This window comes from Lepidochelys olivacea (assembly GCF_965140295.1).
Source record: "Lepidochelys olivacea isolate rLepOli2 genome assembly, chromosome: 10".
Taxonomy (NCBI): domain Eukaryota; kingdom Metazoa; phylum Chordata; order Testudines; family Cheloniidae; genus Lepidochelys; species Lepidochelys olivacea.
In genome coordinates, this window is record NC_140420.1 from 60,458,868 (window position 1) to 60,474,811 (window position 15,944).

The 15,944-nt window shown below is 37.9% G+C and overlaps 1 protein-coding gene across 1 annotated transcript in view; it reads left to right on the forward strand.

Moving 5' to 3' along the window:
• The window catches only part of PRTG (protogenin), a 115,046-nt gene that overhangs the window by 93,168 nt on the left and 5,934 nt on the right, over positions 1–15,944 (forward strand). Inside the window, exons 12-17 of the mRNA XM_084642456.1 lie at positions 6,694–6,789; positions 7,322–7,508; positions 9,734–9,861; positions 10,725–10,895; positions 14,459–14,641; positions 15,739–15,859. Coding sequence (XP_084498582.1) covers positions 6,694–6,789; positions 7,322–7,508; positions 9,734–9,861; positions 10,725–10,895; positions 14,459–14,641; positions 15,739–15,859 — 886 coding nt within the window. The remainder of the gene's footprint in view (positions 1–6,693; positions 6,790–7,321; positions 7,509–9,733; positions 9,862–10,724; positions 10,896–14,458; positions 14,642–15,738; positions 15,860–15,944) is intronic.

A 15,944-nucleotide genomic window follows, 5' to 3' on the forward strand; every position in this document is an offset into this window, starting at 1 on the left:
TATATATAAAATAATGTGGAAGGTCCATCTGTATAATGGAAGGTCCATCTGTATAATGGAAGGTCTTTGAAGGTTTACAGAAAATACAGAATTGACAATTGCAGAAAATCATTCTTAGTGACTTTCCTGGGAGTTCTGTTTGTGCAGTCTTGAGCAGAATGATTATATTTAATAATTTCACCAGTGGCAAAGGTATCAGGAGCTGCTTTTTGTTATCCTCTGATTTCTCATCCAGACATTCCTTTCTCACTGCCCCCACTCTTTCTGGCAGTGTATTCAATGGAAGTGGATGATGACACCATCTGGCAGTAACGAGGTATAACTCCAGCAGATGGAACCAACCTGTGTGTGGGGAGACATCCCTTCCTCTCTCCATGTTGCTTTTACCACCTGGGGAAACATCTACAAAACAAAGGGAATCTTTTTCCTTCTGTAAAATGGCAATAACTGCTACTGTGATCTCCTCATATTCCAGCAGAAGCTAGGATTTCAACTTAAATTTCAGAGGCCTCTGAGTGTCAGCAGAAGTTTATTGTGTTTTGGACAATGTAAGGTCATCTTGTATATTTTTCTTTATTTGCCACAATGTTTTAGAAACTCTGGAACTAAATAAGAACATTGTGACGTTATTCATCCTAAGGAATTTTATGCTCTGCCACATACACTGTAAGTCAGTTCTGGCGCATTGGTGGTTAAGTCCTTGTTTACATTAATAGACTGGCTACTTCTATACCAGTGTACAATAAAGGGCATTTCTTGTACCATTTAGAATATCTACATTTGGAAGTGGGTGCCTTTGTTTGAAAATTTGGCCATGGATATTTTAAATAGTATTTAGATGGTAATTTCATGTAGCTTTAGAAGTTTCTATTCAATCTAGTTTTTAAAGAATTATAAAAAAGACTTACTTCAGACACAAATATTCCTAGCTGACTGTCGTTTTGTAATGAGTACTCTTTTATTTTTATATCAATTGGCTTCACTAAAAGGGAAGTGGAAGATTTGCCAGAAGCAGAGCTGACGTCATTAGATCTAGTTATTAAGTAAATGGTAAAAATAGTTATGCTTAATAAAGCATGGCAAGCTCTAAAATACCTAAGAGTAGCAGTATTGCCAAGAAGTCAAGTCTCCTCAACTTTTCACAGTGCTCAGCAGTTCTCTGGATTCCTTGTGCATAGAAAAATTCTGTAGTAATATTACCCCCATTTTCCTGGGAAATGAATTGACTTTCCATGAAAATAGGACTGTAACTTGAGAGCTCCTTTTTAATTGGATTCCTGTATAATCCATCACCTTTCAGTGCCGAGATCAGGATCATTCTGTTATATGAAATAGTGAATAAATATGGCTAACTTAATAGAAAAAAACACTTCCCAGAGTCAGATTTTTCTTATAGCCCTTACTTGATTTTGATAACTCGGTGTATAGTAGTAATAACAATATGCTATACCTATATATATGCTTAGTAACTGTGAATTGCATGGGTATAACCACACCTTTGGAATCTCACCAGATAAAGTACAGGAGCGAAACTTTGTTACCAAGACCTCTTATGAGAAATTTTAACCACTTTCACAATTTTCTATTACTTCAGGTTATAATATATGCTTTTTAATTGAAAGTCCAAAATGCAATTTAAAATTTAAGTAAACATACATTTTAAAATATGTGCTAACCTTATTTAGATCTGTAGTTTTACTATGTGAAACCTGTCAGTCAGCTGCTGAAGAGAGAGAATACTTCCCCCTAGTGTCCTGTTGCTGTGAGAAATATCAGATAATAGCTCACCTTAACTGATTACTCTCGTTATAGTGGATATGGCAACACCCATTTTTTCATGTTCTCTGTGTGTGTGTGTGTGTGTGTGTGTGTGTGTATCTATATCTATCTCTTCCTACTGTATTTTCCACTGCACGCATCCAATGAAGTGGGCTGTAGCTCACGAAAGCTTATGCTCCAATTTGTGAGTCTTTAAGGTGCCACACGTGCTCCTTGTTATTTTTGCAGATAGTAGTACTGGCTCACTGAGGAATTTTGTGGGAGGGCGAACTAAAGGGATGTGGATTACAAAATGTCATTTCACCAGAAGATACTGAAGTACCTAAAGAAACTGCACAGCTTTGCAGCCTAGTGAGAAGATGTTGTAGGTCCTACATCAAGACGGGTTAAATATTAATACTTTTGAGCAAAGAAAGTTAATCTGAATCAGGAACATTTAAGTAAATACTTTTTAAACTAATCCATGTCTTTTTAGACACGTTGGCTCTTGCCAACGCTTATTTTATTGGTCTCACTATCAAAGTACAACTTATGGTTGAAGTCATATATTTTTCTTTTAATGTTGACTTTATTGGTGGTACTAGATATATGGACCAGATCCTCAGCATAACTTCACTGAGACCTCTGGAGCTATGCCAGATAATATCATTTGAGCATCTGGTCCATAATGTTTTCACAGTTTATGCACTAGTTTATGTACTGTAGAAGTACAATTACAGTAAAACTTATGAAATAGGTCTACCAAATTTATATTAATATCTCAACAGTGCTGGTCTTTTGATCTACATGAGCTGTACAGTTTAGGTCCTTTTCACCAGTATATTTATTTAGATTTAAATAATAAAAAAGATGCCTACAGAAAAGCTCTAAGTAGCCTGGCGCTCAATCTTACGATATATAATATATATATTATACAGGCAACAGCATTATTTAAAGAAAAAAAGAAAGGAACAAGTTAACTCAATTCAGCCAGCGAATCAACTAAAAATAGCTCCTATTCACCTTGTCTCCAGGATCATACTTTTAGTGAAACCCAGTCAAATAAATCAGACTTTCTGGAGTTAAATGAAACAGTTCATAGTTATATCAAACTATTCAAATATATCACACACAGCCAATGTCTTTATGTTATATTCAGTTTTTGAATTCAATTAAGATACTGCATTTTGTGTGAAGTTGGTTAAGTGAATCCCTAAGCCCAGTTGTTGCTGAATAGCAACAATCTTTTGTGGCAGAGATGTGTTACTTCTGTACATGAGTGATGGCCTCTGTGGGTTTTGCGTTGACTTCTGAGGCTCTGAAGCCACCCCATTGCTGTCTAATGTACATGGATGACATAAATTAAACTCCAAACTGTCAGACCCCCAGGTTGGCATGCCATTACCAATCTTTTATCAGTGATTTATGTTTAAACTGTTCAGGATACCCATACTGGATAAAGATAAGGAAGCCCCTTAAGTTTGTTTTCTCTCCCAGGATATGCCTGGCTTTAGGGAATGACTGTTTGATCCAGTTGATGAACTGAAAGTTAAAAGTGTTTATGCCAAGTATGTATTGGGATTGCCACCTAGGAATAAATCATTTCTCAAGACAGTAAATCAACCCAACAAATAATGCCTTTCATATTCTAAATACAGGCTATTTCAAAACAAAAATATCTTCTTTCCCCTTCATAAAATAGATTGTGAAAATTCCTTTTCCTGATTTATCTGAGCTAGATCCAGATCTGTAGGTACTGGTGATTTTGTTTTACATATGTTTTGTCTTGACCAATATATCTTTTGCAAATATCCTTTGAATTGGATATTGCACCAATATTATGAGAGTAATTTGTGATTTTATATTGGTTTCTTTGTCTGTCCAGTACAGTTTCCTCTTACATCCTTTTTTTGTCCTTTTGTCTTTTTTGATCTCCACTATTTTTAGGTTGTTTCAGTCTTGTACATAGTGCAGCACCCTTTAGTAGTAACAGGCTATAATGCCAATATGTGCTTTCTCAGCCATGAAACCTAGAGTCTTGTGAAATGCAGCAATGTATAGCAGCTTAGTAAACTCTCTACAAGGATTATGGATCAATTTCTGATCTAGGCAACCTAGCTAGGAATTGAACCATGCTGTCTCAAGTGTAGCAGATTCGTTATGTAAAGAACTTTGCTTTTAAACAGTAAAGATAATTCAGAGATCTTCCTGTGTTAAAAAAGGAGCAGATTGCTTGTGTTTATATATAAAGTTAATGTTCTTTATGTGATCAGTCTTTGAAGCTTTTCATATTGTGCCCGAATAAGAGCAATTATATTAAATTTTGTACTTGATGCAGACTAATGCAGATGCTTTTATTTAAAAAAGTCTGATTAAAAATAGTGTGACGGGAAGACGTTTTTAAAAAATTACTTTATTGATTTTTGGGAGTGAAATTCTCCCTCTGCTCCCCAAGCCTTATCAAGTGTTAATGAGGAATTCAGGTTAAGAAAAAAGCAGTGAGTATAAACAGACCTCACAGGCTCATTCAGCTCAGCAGGACATTAGGCCTTAGCTATTCTTCATTGCACAGTGAAGATGATCAGTTCTGGGTGACCACTTTCAAAGGGCACAAGACGTTTTTGAAGGTGCTCAGCAGGATGATAGATTGTCATGTCTGTCATCCTGTGTCTTGCAGAAATGCAGCAGGGGTCTCCTCTGGAGGAACTTGTAAAGAAAAGGATAGACTGTGAAACTTGGTCAGTTGAATACCACTTGGCTATATGGTGTCTCTTTAAAGGCCCTCTAAGTAGTATTTGAATTCTGGATTTTGCTGGGAAAGGATGGGAGAATTCAATTCAAATAATAAATGAAAAACAACTCCTCCAGACCTCACTGCAAAAGTAATTCTCTGGGATGTTGAAAGAAGTTCTTATAACTAAATGTATGTTAAAAAATAAAGTTTTCTTAGATCTCTCAGCTAGAAGCAGAGGAGCCTAAATATCATGGGATGGTGTTGCTGGCCAAGCAGGAAGCCCTGGAAAGAATAAGATCCCATTTTTATGAGATTCCCTACCTAATGTTGCAGCGCCAAGAGGTTTTAATAGTTTGGATTTGGTCTATCTCAACTTTTGGGTACTTCGGATGTTCATCTCTCTCTCATTTTTGGTTTTTCAAATGCTTAGATGTTTTTCTCATTTCCTTTAATTACTTGGGAGACAACAGTGAGATCTTGACATTCTGCTGAAATTTCCAGTTTTAAAACCCATCCAGACATTTTTTTATTTTTTCCTTGAGATCAATCTAAGTATCTGTGTCTGCCTTTCTAATTGTAGTCTGTGGTCTAGTAGCACTTGACTTAATAGGTTTATAAAGATAAATATATCTTTATAAAGATATATTTTCAGGTTAAATAAAATTAAACAATATTCCTTATCTGTGCTACTGCAACACTTTATTCTCTACCCAACAGAATCCCATTAAAAGTTGTTGTTAATCCCTCCTAGATACTGTCTAAGTATATGAATCTGCCTATGTCAATATATTCATTTATTTCAAAACCATCATGAAAGCATTTTACAAAATATAGATTGTGACACTTCCATAATAATGATAATTTTCAAGTTAACGAGATTTTGTTAAAATGGTACGAGAAATGCAGAGGGCCTGCAGAAGGAGCTAAGAATTTAACTTAAACAAAGGGTCATATTTTGTTTTAAGAAATGTCACTGAATTAAGTCCACTTGAATTGTCTGAGATGGGCTGCATTAAATACTAGTTTAAACAGAAAAGAAGTTAGTTTAATTTCAGAAAGAATAAAATTATGATGCAGATATTTTAGGATGAAGAAAATATCAGACAAGGCCAACACACTTTTGTAATTTCCGTTTTAACTTAAATCTTGGAAGGAAATAGATCCTGTATCCACAAACAATAACACAGGGAAACATCCTAACGTGTCTCCCAATGCTATAGCACTATAAGAATTCCAGCAACAGCAATGGAGAATTTATGTAGCAGTAGCAGAAAATTTACTCCTTAAAGGGACACTTATCTACTTGAAAATCAACCTGAAAACTTTATGTACACTCTTGTTGCAAATAACACACACATTTAATAAAACTGAGAGATTAGAAGGAAAAAAATACACTTTTTCCCTATATTTTTCAGTTTGTTTACTTTGGTGAAGATTTTCAAAGGCTAAAAAGAAAAGGCCTAAGCATGTTTGGTGGCATTACTCTCAGGCCTACCCAAAAGATCCATCTAAAACCCACCAGGGAAGCAGAAAAACCCTTAGAACAAAATGTTTAAAGGATTTTTTTTTTAAAAAATGTAGGGCATAAAAGGAGCTGTATTAGAAAACAGAAGTTTTAAAAACTAATCACCTTTTAAAAAAAAAACAAGTAGACAGTGACCCATTAAGCAAGCCAGAATCAGCTTTAAAGAAAATACCTAAAATCTAATGTTATAAGTCAGAAGACATATTAATTGGCATTACTGTATTCACTGTATAAACTCTGGAGGCCCATAGCCATATAATTTCTGCCTGTTTCTTGGTTGATTCCAGTCCCACTCTCCTGTCTTTGTCCCATCTCATTCTATCCTGTATCTCCAGAAACAAATCTTGGTTTCTGGAACTCATTCTATATACTCTACTCCAATAGCCTACCTTATATTCTGAATGTTATTTCTGTGCACTGACTAATGTTCACAAAAGTGAGCCAGTGCTGTGGAAGGAAATTGAGATTAATCCCACTCCACTGAAGTCTATGATATAACTCTGGTTTAGGCCAATGGGAGCAAGATTGGAGTTATTTTCTGATTCCAGTGAGCAAGTTTTGAACCGGAATTGTGGTAGGACCAAACTGATTGTAGCAGCATCCTAGTGTTTCTGTAGATTTTTGAAAATCTGTATTCTTCATCTGTAGTCTAATTATTCCTTTTCTCTCTGTGCAGATCCCAGAAGAAAGTACCATGTAAGGTTATTGGCATATAATAGCATGGAAGAAGGTTACCAGGCAGATCAAACAGTCAGTACTCCAGGATGTGTCTGTAAGTGCTGAAGTTGCATTACCAGTTCTACTAACAACTGAGCAGTTCAGGATCCATAGCGGCCCTGCATGTCTGTGTTTTTAATCTCTTAAAATATCAATTTATAAAACTTTTTTTAAAAATCATAACATTTGTGTCAACTACAGATCCCCCGAATCCTCTCTACCCACCATTTAGTTGTACTTATAAAACATGAAATACAACTGGGAAAAGCAAGATAAATAGCAAGCAGCACTTCCTTCCTTTGTCATTCTGGTTAGTACCTGCCCCCTGTCAATGATTTTTTCAGAGATATTTCCACTGTTCCTGCTGATGTTTTGTCCCCATTTTTAATTAGATTAAAGGGCCGATCTCTTGATGTGGTGCTAGATTTTGTTAGAAATCATGTAACAGTCTGAACCAGACCCCTGAGCACTGTCTAACCTTGGACAATATCAGATCTGGATCCAAATTTATCTACTCAGATTTATCTAATCTGCCAACATTTGTAAAGAGTTCATGAAACAAATCCTACTTCTCTTTGTTTAAACAGCTGTCCGTGATCGTATGGTTCCTCCTCCACCACCACCTCACCACCTATATGCCAAAGCTAACACTTCATCTTCTATCTACCTCCACTGGGGAAGGCCTGCATTTACCTCTGCACAAGTCATTAACTACACCATTCGCTGTAATCCTGTGGGGCTGCAGAATGCCTCTTTGGTGCTCTACCTTCAAACGTATGTACAGTTCTGCAAGTTATTCTTTGTTCCCCAGATCCTTCCTCTTTACTGTCTCGTCTGTCTGCCCCTTTTGATTACCGCTTACTGTAATATTTCCCTCTAGCTGCAAGGCAGGTACTTTTCCCAGGCTTCTGCCAGTTCTGATTCTTAGGAGGTGCTATTAGAACACTGTAGTTCTTCACCCTTGTTGACAGACTGGGTCTCCTCCCTGCCACTTTCTCTTTGCTGAGGTGTTCAGTTCCAGCCCTGCTCCAAGTGTAGCTGAGTCATGGAATGAGGACACGAATGTTGAGTTGCTTGTCAGTGATGTGACGCAAGTTTAATGTATCTCTGAGCTCTTCTTTGTCCAAAGAAAAGAGAGACTGGAAGAGTGTTCAAAATGAAATAGATGTGCTATTTACAGATAAACTTGACAAAGATAGGACATTGTCAAGTGATCTAATCCCAGGATTAAACTACATAGCTTGATCTCAGCATGCCACTGAATGCACTGAGCCCTGAAGAGTGTGCGGAGTGGTGCAGAATCCAAAGCCCGCTTGTGTGGCAGGGGACGAGTTCCCATGGAGAGGCAGCACAAGCATCAGAGGAACGCGTGGCTCTGCAACTGTACAGGGCGGGGGAGTCTGTCAGGGGTCACCTCTCCAGCTGGTTGAGGTGGGCACACAGCATGGGCTGGTCAGCCTTCCAATATGCTGCTATTCCATTAAGGCTGCCTGTGTTTGGGGCCATGGTGCTCATCAAGAAATAGCCCAGTCCCTACCCAGTCCATGCCTGTGCATATGGCCCCTAAAGTTGCCGCTGATAGGTGTAGAGGAATTTGGTGAGAGAGGGACATCTACATTCACCTGCTGCCACCTGGATTGCATGTGTGCAGCGGGTGTAGCACCACACTCCTTCTGCCTGCTTCTGCAGAGCCAGATGCTTGTGGACCTCCTCCACTCTGAGAGATGTGTATGTGTAACACACTCTGCTCCGAGCACAACTAGAGATCTGTGCCAGCAGTATGAAGCTGTGCTCCGCACTTTTGTGGATCCCATCCACATGGTAGGGCTTCCCTTTGCACCCCTGGCAGGATCAAGTCCTACTTGTGGTTCTGACATACCCCTCTATGACGTTGGCCCCAAACTCTTCTTTAGTTTTGGGTGCCTGATTTGAGATGTTGGCTGATTTTCAGTGGTGCTAAGCACCCACAACTCTGCTTAATTTCATCTGGAGTTGTGGGTGCTCAGGATGCCTGGAAATTTAGCCCTGGATGTCCTAAGATGAGCACCCAAAATTAGAGATCACTTATGGCATTTGGGCCATAACCTCTCTGCCTCAATTTTCCCATTTGTAAAATGGGGCTAATATTTACCTGCTTTCACAGGGGTGCTGTAAGGCTTTGTTAATGCTTGTAAAGGACTTAGACAATGAAAACTTCTGTCAGTGCTGAGTATTTTGATTGTGTTTATTAATAAAGTATTGCACATGTGTTTAGGAAAGGAAAAGTGGTGTTTTAAAACCTAGGTTTTATTTTATTACTAATACATTTCTCTCCATTTCTCTGACTTTAAAATTAGATGTGGTATAATTTTCACATTGTTACTTGTACTTAAAATAACTGCAGCAGGGCAGTAAACTCCCATTTCTGACAAAAATAAAAAATTTCAAATACAGGCTTGCAAAATTTGAACACAGAAGATGCAAACAGTACATGGGAGATTAAATAAATGGCCAGAGGCAGATTCTGTGCTCTGTAATGCCAGTGTAAATTCAGAGTTACTCCCCTGATCTCAGTACTGCTAGGCTTGCAAAATTTGAACACAGAAGATGCAAACAGTACATGGGAGATTAAATAAATGGCCAGAGGCAGATTCTGTGCTCTGTAATGCCAGTGTAAATTCAGAGTTACTCCCCTGATCTCAGTACTGCTAGTCGGGTATCATTACAATTAACACAGGTATCACTGAGAGCAGAATTTGGCCCCAAAGAGTCAAAGCGGATCCAAATGTCTCATTAATTTTGTGACCAACTTCTAAACTGTGACTTATAAGCATCATTCTAAATACCCAGAGTGACATTCACTGGTGGACAACTCAAAATAGGTTTAACTGGTCCACAAGCCTTGTACTAGCCCTCTGCACAGGGGTGAATTGCATATTAGTTCCCAAGGGATCTCATCTGGATTTGAAACCATCAGCCACTCTTACTATTAAATATCTTTTATTAATTCTTTTGTATAGGTCGGAAACTCACATGTTGGTTCAAGGTCTAGAACCAAAAACCAAGTATGAGTTTGCAGTTCGACTGCATGTGGATCAGTTGTCTAGTCCTTGGAGTCCAGTAGTTTACCATACCACACTTCCAGAAGGTAAGGGCAGTAGGGTATAGTTAACCAATAATAATACTGTACTAAAAAGGACGTTTTCTAAGTCAGTGGGCCTGGAAACTGTCATCTAGTCTGTTTTGATTTTTGTTAAGTGAATTTTGTCTTTCATCTTTCTCCCAGTTGCTTTGCTATTGCTCCTGTTTGTCAGGATTGTCCTTCTAACTGCATTTCTGCACACCCTCACTATTTTGCAGCTGTGAAAATGTATAGGAATTCTGAGAGAAAATCCACAGATGATGGAGTATAAAATGTAACTTGCTTCCTCCATTAATATCATTTGGATTAAAATAACATAAATAAGAGCTTTAAATTATCACATTAAAGGGAGACTGTCAACTTTTAAATCATATATTTTGGGAGGAAATGATCTTTATCTGTGTTATCAAAACCTGAAACTATCAAAACTAAAACAATGTTAAAAATCCAATTTCCTATTCACTATTTGAGATGCTTGTTTACACATTTGCATTTGTCAACTTGGACTATGAAAATCTGTAGTAAAGTCAGTTTCACTTTCACCTTCTCTGTGTTGCAGTATTTGAGTGGCACACACTAAGGGAAATGTTAATTTGTTTATAAACAACTGTCTCCATTGGAATGAAAAGGAAAATCATGATCATGATTTTTTAAAAGCTTGATTTTACAAAATCTAAGCTGTAGACTAAATTTGAACTGAAAAGAAAGTGTCTTTTGAGCACACTGGTGTGTGTTTGCCCAGTTGTCTACTTAGAACTTAGCTATAGCCATTGCTATGGTATTAGAATCTGCCCATCTTTTTCCTTTGGAGTAATTTAAGTGCATATGAATGTGTTTACCCTAATAATATTGTGTTACTATCCTCCTAGCGCCAGCTGGCCCTCCACTTGGAGTGAAGGTGACTTTGATAGAAGATGATACTGCTTTGGTTTCCTGGAAGCCACCTGATGGTCCTGAAACAGTTGTTACTCGCTATACTATCCTCTATGCATCTAGGAAGGCTTGGATTGCTGGAGAGTGGCAAGTGCTACACAGAGAAGGTAAACTATAATCATAAAGGCTAGAGCTGGAAAAGCTATGGCAATCCACTGTAAGAGAACTGAAAATAGCAAAATGTCTTGTGATCAACAACAAAAGAAAAAAGTGCTGCTAACATTCATGGCAATACCACGACAATTCTGAATGTGTTTAGTTTAGAATTATTCACTGGATTGTGGTGGAAAGACATTTAAAACTGGTAAATAGAACAAAATGAGCGGGGAGAGAAGCTTTCTGCAGTGCATTGCCATTCAGCTTGCACAATGAACTGAAACTTTCCATAAATCCAGTTATACTTAATCAGCTCCACATAGTTCCACTGTCAGGATAATAGTGGAGGTTTCATTTTTAAGCGCACACGTGCAGACCTCAAGTTCCTAAAGTGTTGCAATACTCTGTAAAGTGACTCTGTAAAAATGACATTGCAGGACTCCATGTTTTTTGTATAATACTCACTGTTAACTGTGCAAACTCAATTTGGGTTCCAAACATCATGCTTTCTGGCTTTTCACCCCCAATCATAAAGATTTTGCAATTGGAATTTAACTAATTATATTGATGATACAAGAGCCAGAATATAATCCACCTCATTCTCTCATATAGCTGTGTTGGATCTGCAGAACTAACATAAAGAAAAAGTAAAAGTAAAGCTTATTTTTGTCAGTAAAGTAATCTGAGATGACTCTGAATAAACAGAAAGCAGATCTGGTGAGTAAGAAGGTGCCATTTTTATAGAGTAGGATTTTTGCTCTTTGAAGAGCTGCATCTCAACAATAGGCTTCTCTTATTCCCAGAAAAACTATGAAAATGGAGGTCAGAATACATATCGGTAGTTTAGGATAAATAACATTCCACCAGTAATGTCATTATCCTTAAAACAAGCATTAGAAACCCAGGGAGTTGTAGGGCAGAGTAGTGCAATAGGTAACTTTTGAAGAAAAAAATCTAGGCTTAATTCTTTTTGTTTTCATAACTGAAAATGTATTTGTCAGCAGAGGCTGGACTCTGGAATCTAAAGACTGTCCCTCAGGGAAAGTCACAAAGAATTTGCCCTTTTTCAGAATGGCTTCAATGTCCCATTACTTTCAATGAGAGTGAAGCCAAGTGCACTTCAGGAATGATGGATGTCCCCTATTCTGTCAGGAGATGGAGACATACAACCCCTTTGAGAACAATTGGAGAGAGATGCTTTTCTACAAACAGCCACTCACTAAGTGCTACTGTGTCCTCAATCCCAGTGAGAATATTGGGGGATGGCAGACATTTTGAAAGATGGTAGTTCTCGATGAAATTCTGTGTAGTAGAACATTATTCATCAACTTCTGCCCAAAGAGAAGGGTTCAGCTCTGAAGAATAACAGCAAAAAGGTCATTGATCCTAAAGAAGTCTTGAAATGTAGCCAATACCTGAGATTTCAGTGAGTTTTGACTAGAAGTGGAAGTTTGATTAACATGTTTGATGAACGCTATTAAGACCATTTGAGTCCAAGAATGGACTGACACCCAGTGCTAAATTTCTTAAAGGAACCATTTTAACTACTAAGCTAATTAACAGATTTACTTGTAAATCTCAGAAAATTTATTTTGTACTCGAAGTATAAGTGCTGTAGTATTGGGGAAGACATGTTGTATTCATCATATAGTATTAAGTGGTTGAATCCCTGCTTTAAATATATAGTTCAACTCAATCTTAACTATGGGAATTTCCAGTAAAAACTTGCTGTGTATACTTAGAACAAGGGATATGGAGACCTATAGTTTTTATATAGACCACTGTCCATTTTCATATGATGTCATATTAAAAATGCTGTAGAAGGTAGGGAAATGGAAAACCATAAATCTCAATCAGCTTTGCAGTCACTGATTTTGTGTTTTGAGTGATAGGTTAAAGCTTGAGGGTTAGGGAAGAATTCAAGTTTCTGACACTTTAAAATAAGTTGTTATGCTCTTTTAAGTTTAGATTTAAATAGTCTAGTGATAGGTATGTTGAGGGGGGCATGAAAGGAAGGTTGGGCAAATGCAATGATAGTCCCATGTTCCTCCCTTTGCAGGAAAGCTGAGGTAGTAGCATTTTTAATGTTCATTTTGACAAGAATAGCGAGTCACATGTAACACCTGGTACTAATTTATCCCCAAACTAACCTTCTGCAGAAGATTCCAAAATGTCAAGAGATCTAAGAGTTCTTCCCAGCTCAGACTTCAGGGGTACATTTCAAGTAACACTGAGGATTATTATGCATTCAGCAACGTTTTAAAAAATCCTTAATTTGACTGAGCTCGTGCCAACAACAGCAGAGTCTGAAATGTTGCTGCAGTTTGTTGCTTATTTGCAATGTGAAGAATCTTTCTTCCTTGGTTTGTTTTCCCCCCCTACCCCTTTTTCCAAACTTACTTGCAGTGGATCAGAAGTTACAGCCTTTACACACTCGGTATGCAGTAAATCAGCACAAATTGCTTAGTTGCTTTAGAATTGCAGCTGATGCAAAAGGAGCTGGGGGAAAGAGCCTCTAGTACTGAAAAATAACCTTTCACCCTTGATGGTTATAGCTTCTTTGGTTACCGATACCTTACATTTTACTTCAAATGCCTTCAGCTAATGGATGTTTTTTATGGAAAAACTGGGGTAGCTAAGTGAGTGGAATCTATGGAGAAGCACAGGGATACATTAGGTCCTGGAGCTGCCACGATTTTGGAAAGAAAAGTAACATATTTCTATAGTAGGAAGAAACACAGAAATGTATGTCTATGGCATTTTAAAAAGCAGTTGGAATTGTAAGCACCAGTCTGCAATCCCTGTGAAGGAAAAATTCTCATTGACTCTGATAGGAGTTTTGCCTGTGTAAGTACTACGTGAGTGAGTCCTATTCACTTATGTAATCTGTGTTTCTGCCTGTCTTCATATGTGAGAGAGACATTTTTTCTAATCTTTTTCTTAGTAGTCCTGTTTCAGTATATGATAATCAGATGAACCTGGCTGGAACTAAATAGGGTTGAATTGATCTTAAAATTACAGTATGATGCTGCCCAAACCTGTCTCATTCATTTTGCCAAACTGACCTGAAATTCTGTGTATTTCAATTCAACTGCCTGCATCCCAATGCCGTGTCACATTTGCATTATGATGTCAGTGAAGAAGGAGCTGTAATCTGGGAACACATCGCAGAATATATTGGGCAAGCTCCTGGAGCATGGATCACAATGCAAATATTGTCATACTGAAATGCAGTTAGGGTCAGGTTTAAGTTTGCTGACTCTGTGGACAGTACGAGAATCTTGAGTCCGCACTGTATCAGCACATCTTTACTGTAACATCAGAATTACCAGTGTGTGCTTTACCCATACAGTACAGAGAGAATACAACACACAGAATGAGAAGGGATTGTCACTGTTCACTTCAAATCCTGTATCTGATGGTTAGAATATGAAGGTTGTATTCTCTTTTCTACACAAGATTCAGAGGTTGTGAGGAAGAAAGGGGCTGAATCTAGCCCCTGCTAGCAAATTTCCAGTAAATTCCTTGCATTGTTTGCCTAACTTAAACTTTTTTTAAAAAAATCTTTTAATAGGAGCAATAACCATGGCTTTGCTGGAGAACCTGGTGGCTGGAAATGTCTACATTGTTAAAATAGCAGCATCCAATGAGGTGGGAGAAGGACCTTTTTCAAATGCAGTGGAGCTTGCAGTCCTGCCAAAGGAGACTTCGGAGTCCAATCAAAGGCCTAAACGATTAGATTCAGCAGATGCCACAAGTTAGTAAAAATGTGTTAGTTACTGTCATTGTCAAGTCCCAGAGAAAAAGATCTGTAACTGTTTTTTGTCTCAGTCTGCATAGTTGCTGGTTTCAGTTTTTCTCCAGCTACAGAGAACGTAGGACTGAAATGCGCATTCTTGTCTTGAATGTGGTTTAGAATGTTGCATCAGTTTCAACTTTGTAGCTGTCTGTATTTTTTTCAATCTGTGATCACTCCCTTATGGCATTTAAAATGTAAAGACAACCCATATTTAATATGATATATTAGAGTCATGGGGTCAGTTATGGTAAGAACTCCTGTAAGGATGAAGCCAGCAGGGGCAAGATGGCTCCCTAAGTAGATATATGAAAATTTTCTCTGGTTCCTGGGATTCCAGCAGCCCCAGAACAGACTTTGTGAGTCATTACCTACCTGTAAACAGTCCTTACCAAAGAAGGCATCCCACCTACGGTACTTTTTGTGAACGTCTGTATCCATTATATACTTTGTGAAAATTAAGCTATAGCTCTTAGTAATTTTTTCATATGTGAATGGAATTTTAAGTTGCCCTCTGCTGTCGCTGGGTGGAATTTATCTGTGTGTGTTCATCAAGATTTGGAAGGTTTTTCTAAAGCTGTGAGTGTGAGAGAAATAAGGACAGGGCAGTAGTTATTCAGAGATGTGTACTTTTTGCCTTTTATTGTTTCTAGGCTGAGATGTTACACATTATAGGCCAAAAACTGAATTTTTCCTTATTCAGGCAACTATTTTCTCTCTCTCTCTCTCGTTAATAAGAATTTTGCCTGAATACACATTGAGTAACAACAGAGTACACGCTCCCAGGATTTGGTGCAATATGATATATTAAACAAAAAAACCCAACCCTATGGTATTGAGCCCTCACAGGTGAAAATGCCCCAAGCCATTTATATGCACTGCAAGTTATTTCAAAAGCAATGTGAAAATATATGATAGCAAAAGCCAAGAAGTCATGTTGAAAGGAAGAATTTGTCGGTATTGTGGCTGTGACTCCTTCGATTCCCAGATATAAAGACAGGAGATGACTATACTTACTCAGTGAGTCTTTAAGTGCCATGTGTTCTTTCGTGCTGCAGCTTATTCTGGCTATTACCACCTGGACCAGAAATCAATGACTGGCATTGTTGTAGGAGTTTGCATAGCCCTGACCTGCATCCTTATCTGCATCCTGATTTTAATCTACCGCAGTAAAGCCAGGTATGCTTTTATTACTGAGAAATGAACTCTTTTGTATAAGCCGTTCTCAGTTGCTCCTGTATCTATGTGAGCCGTCAGGGACGCT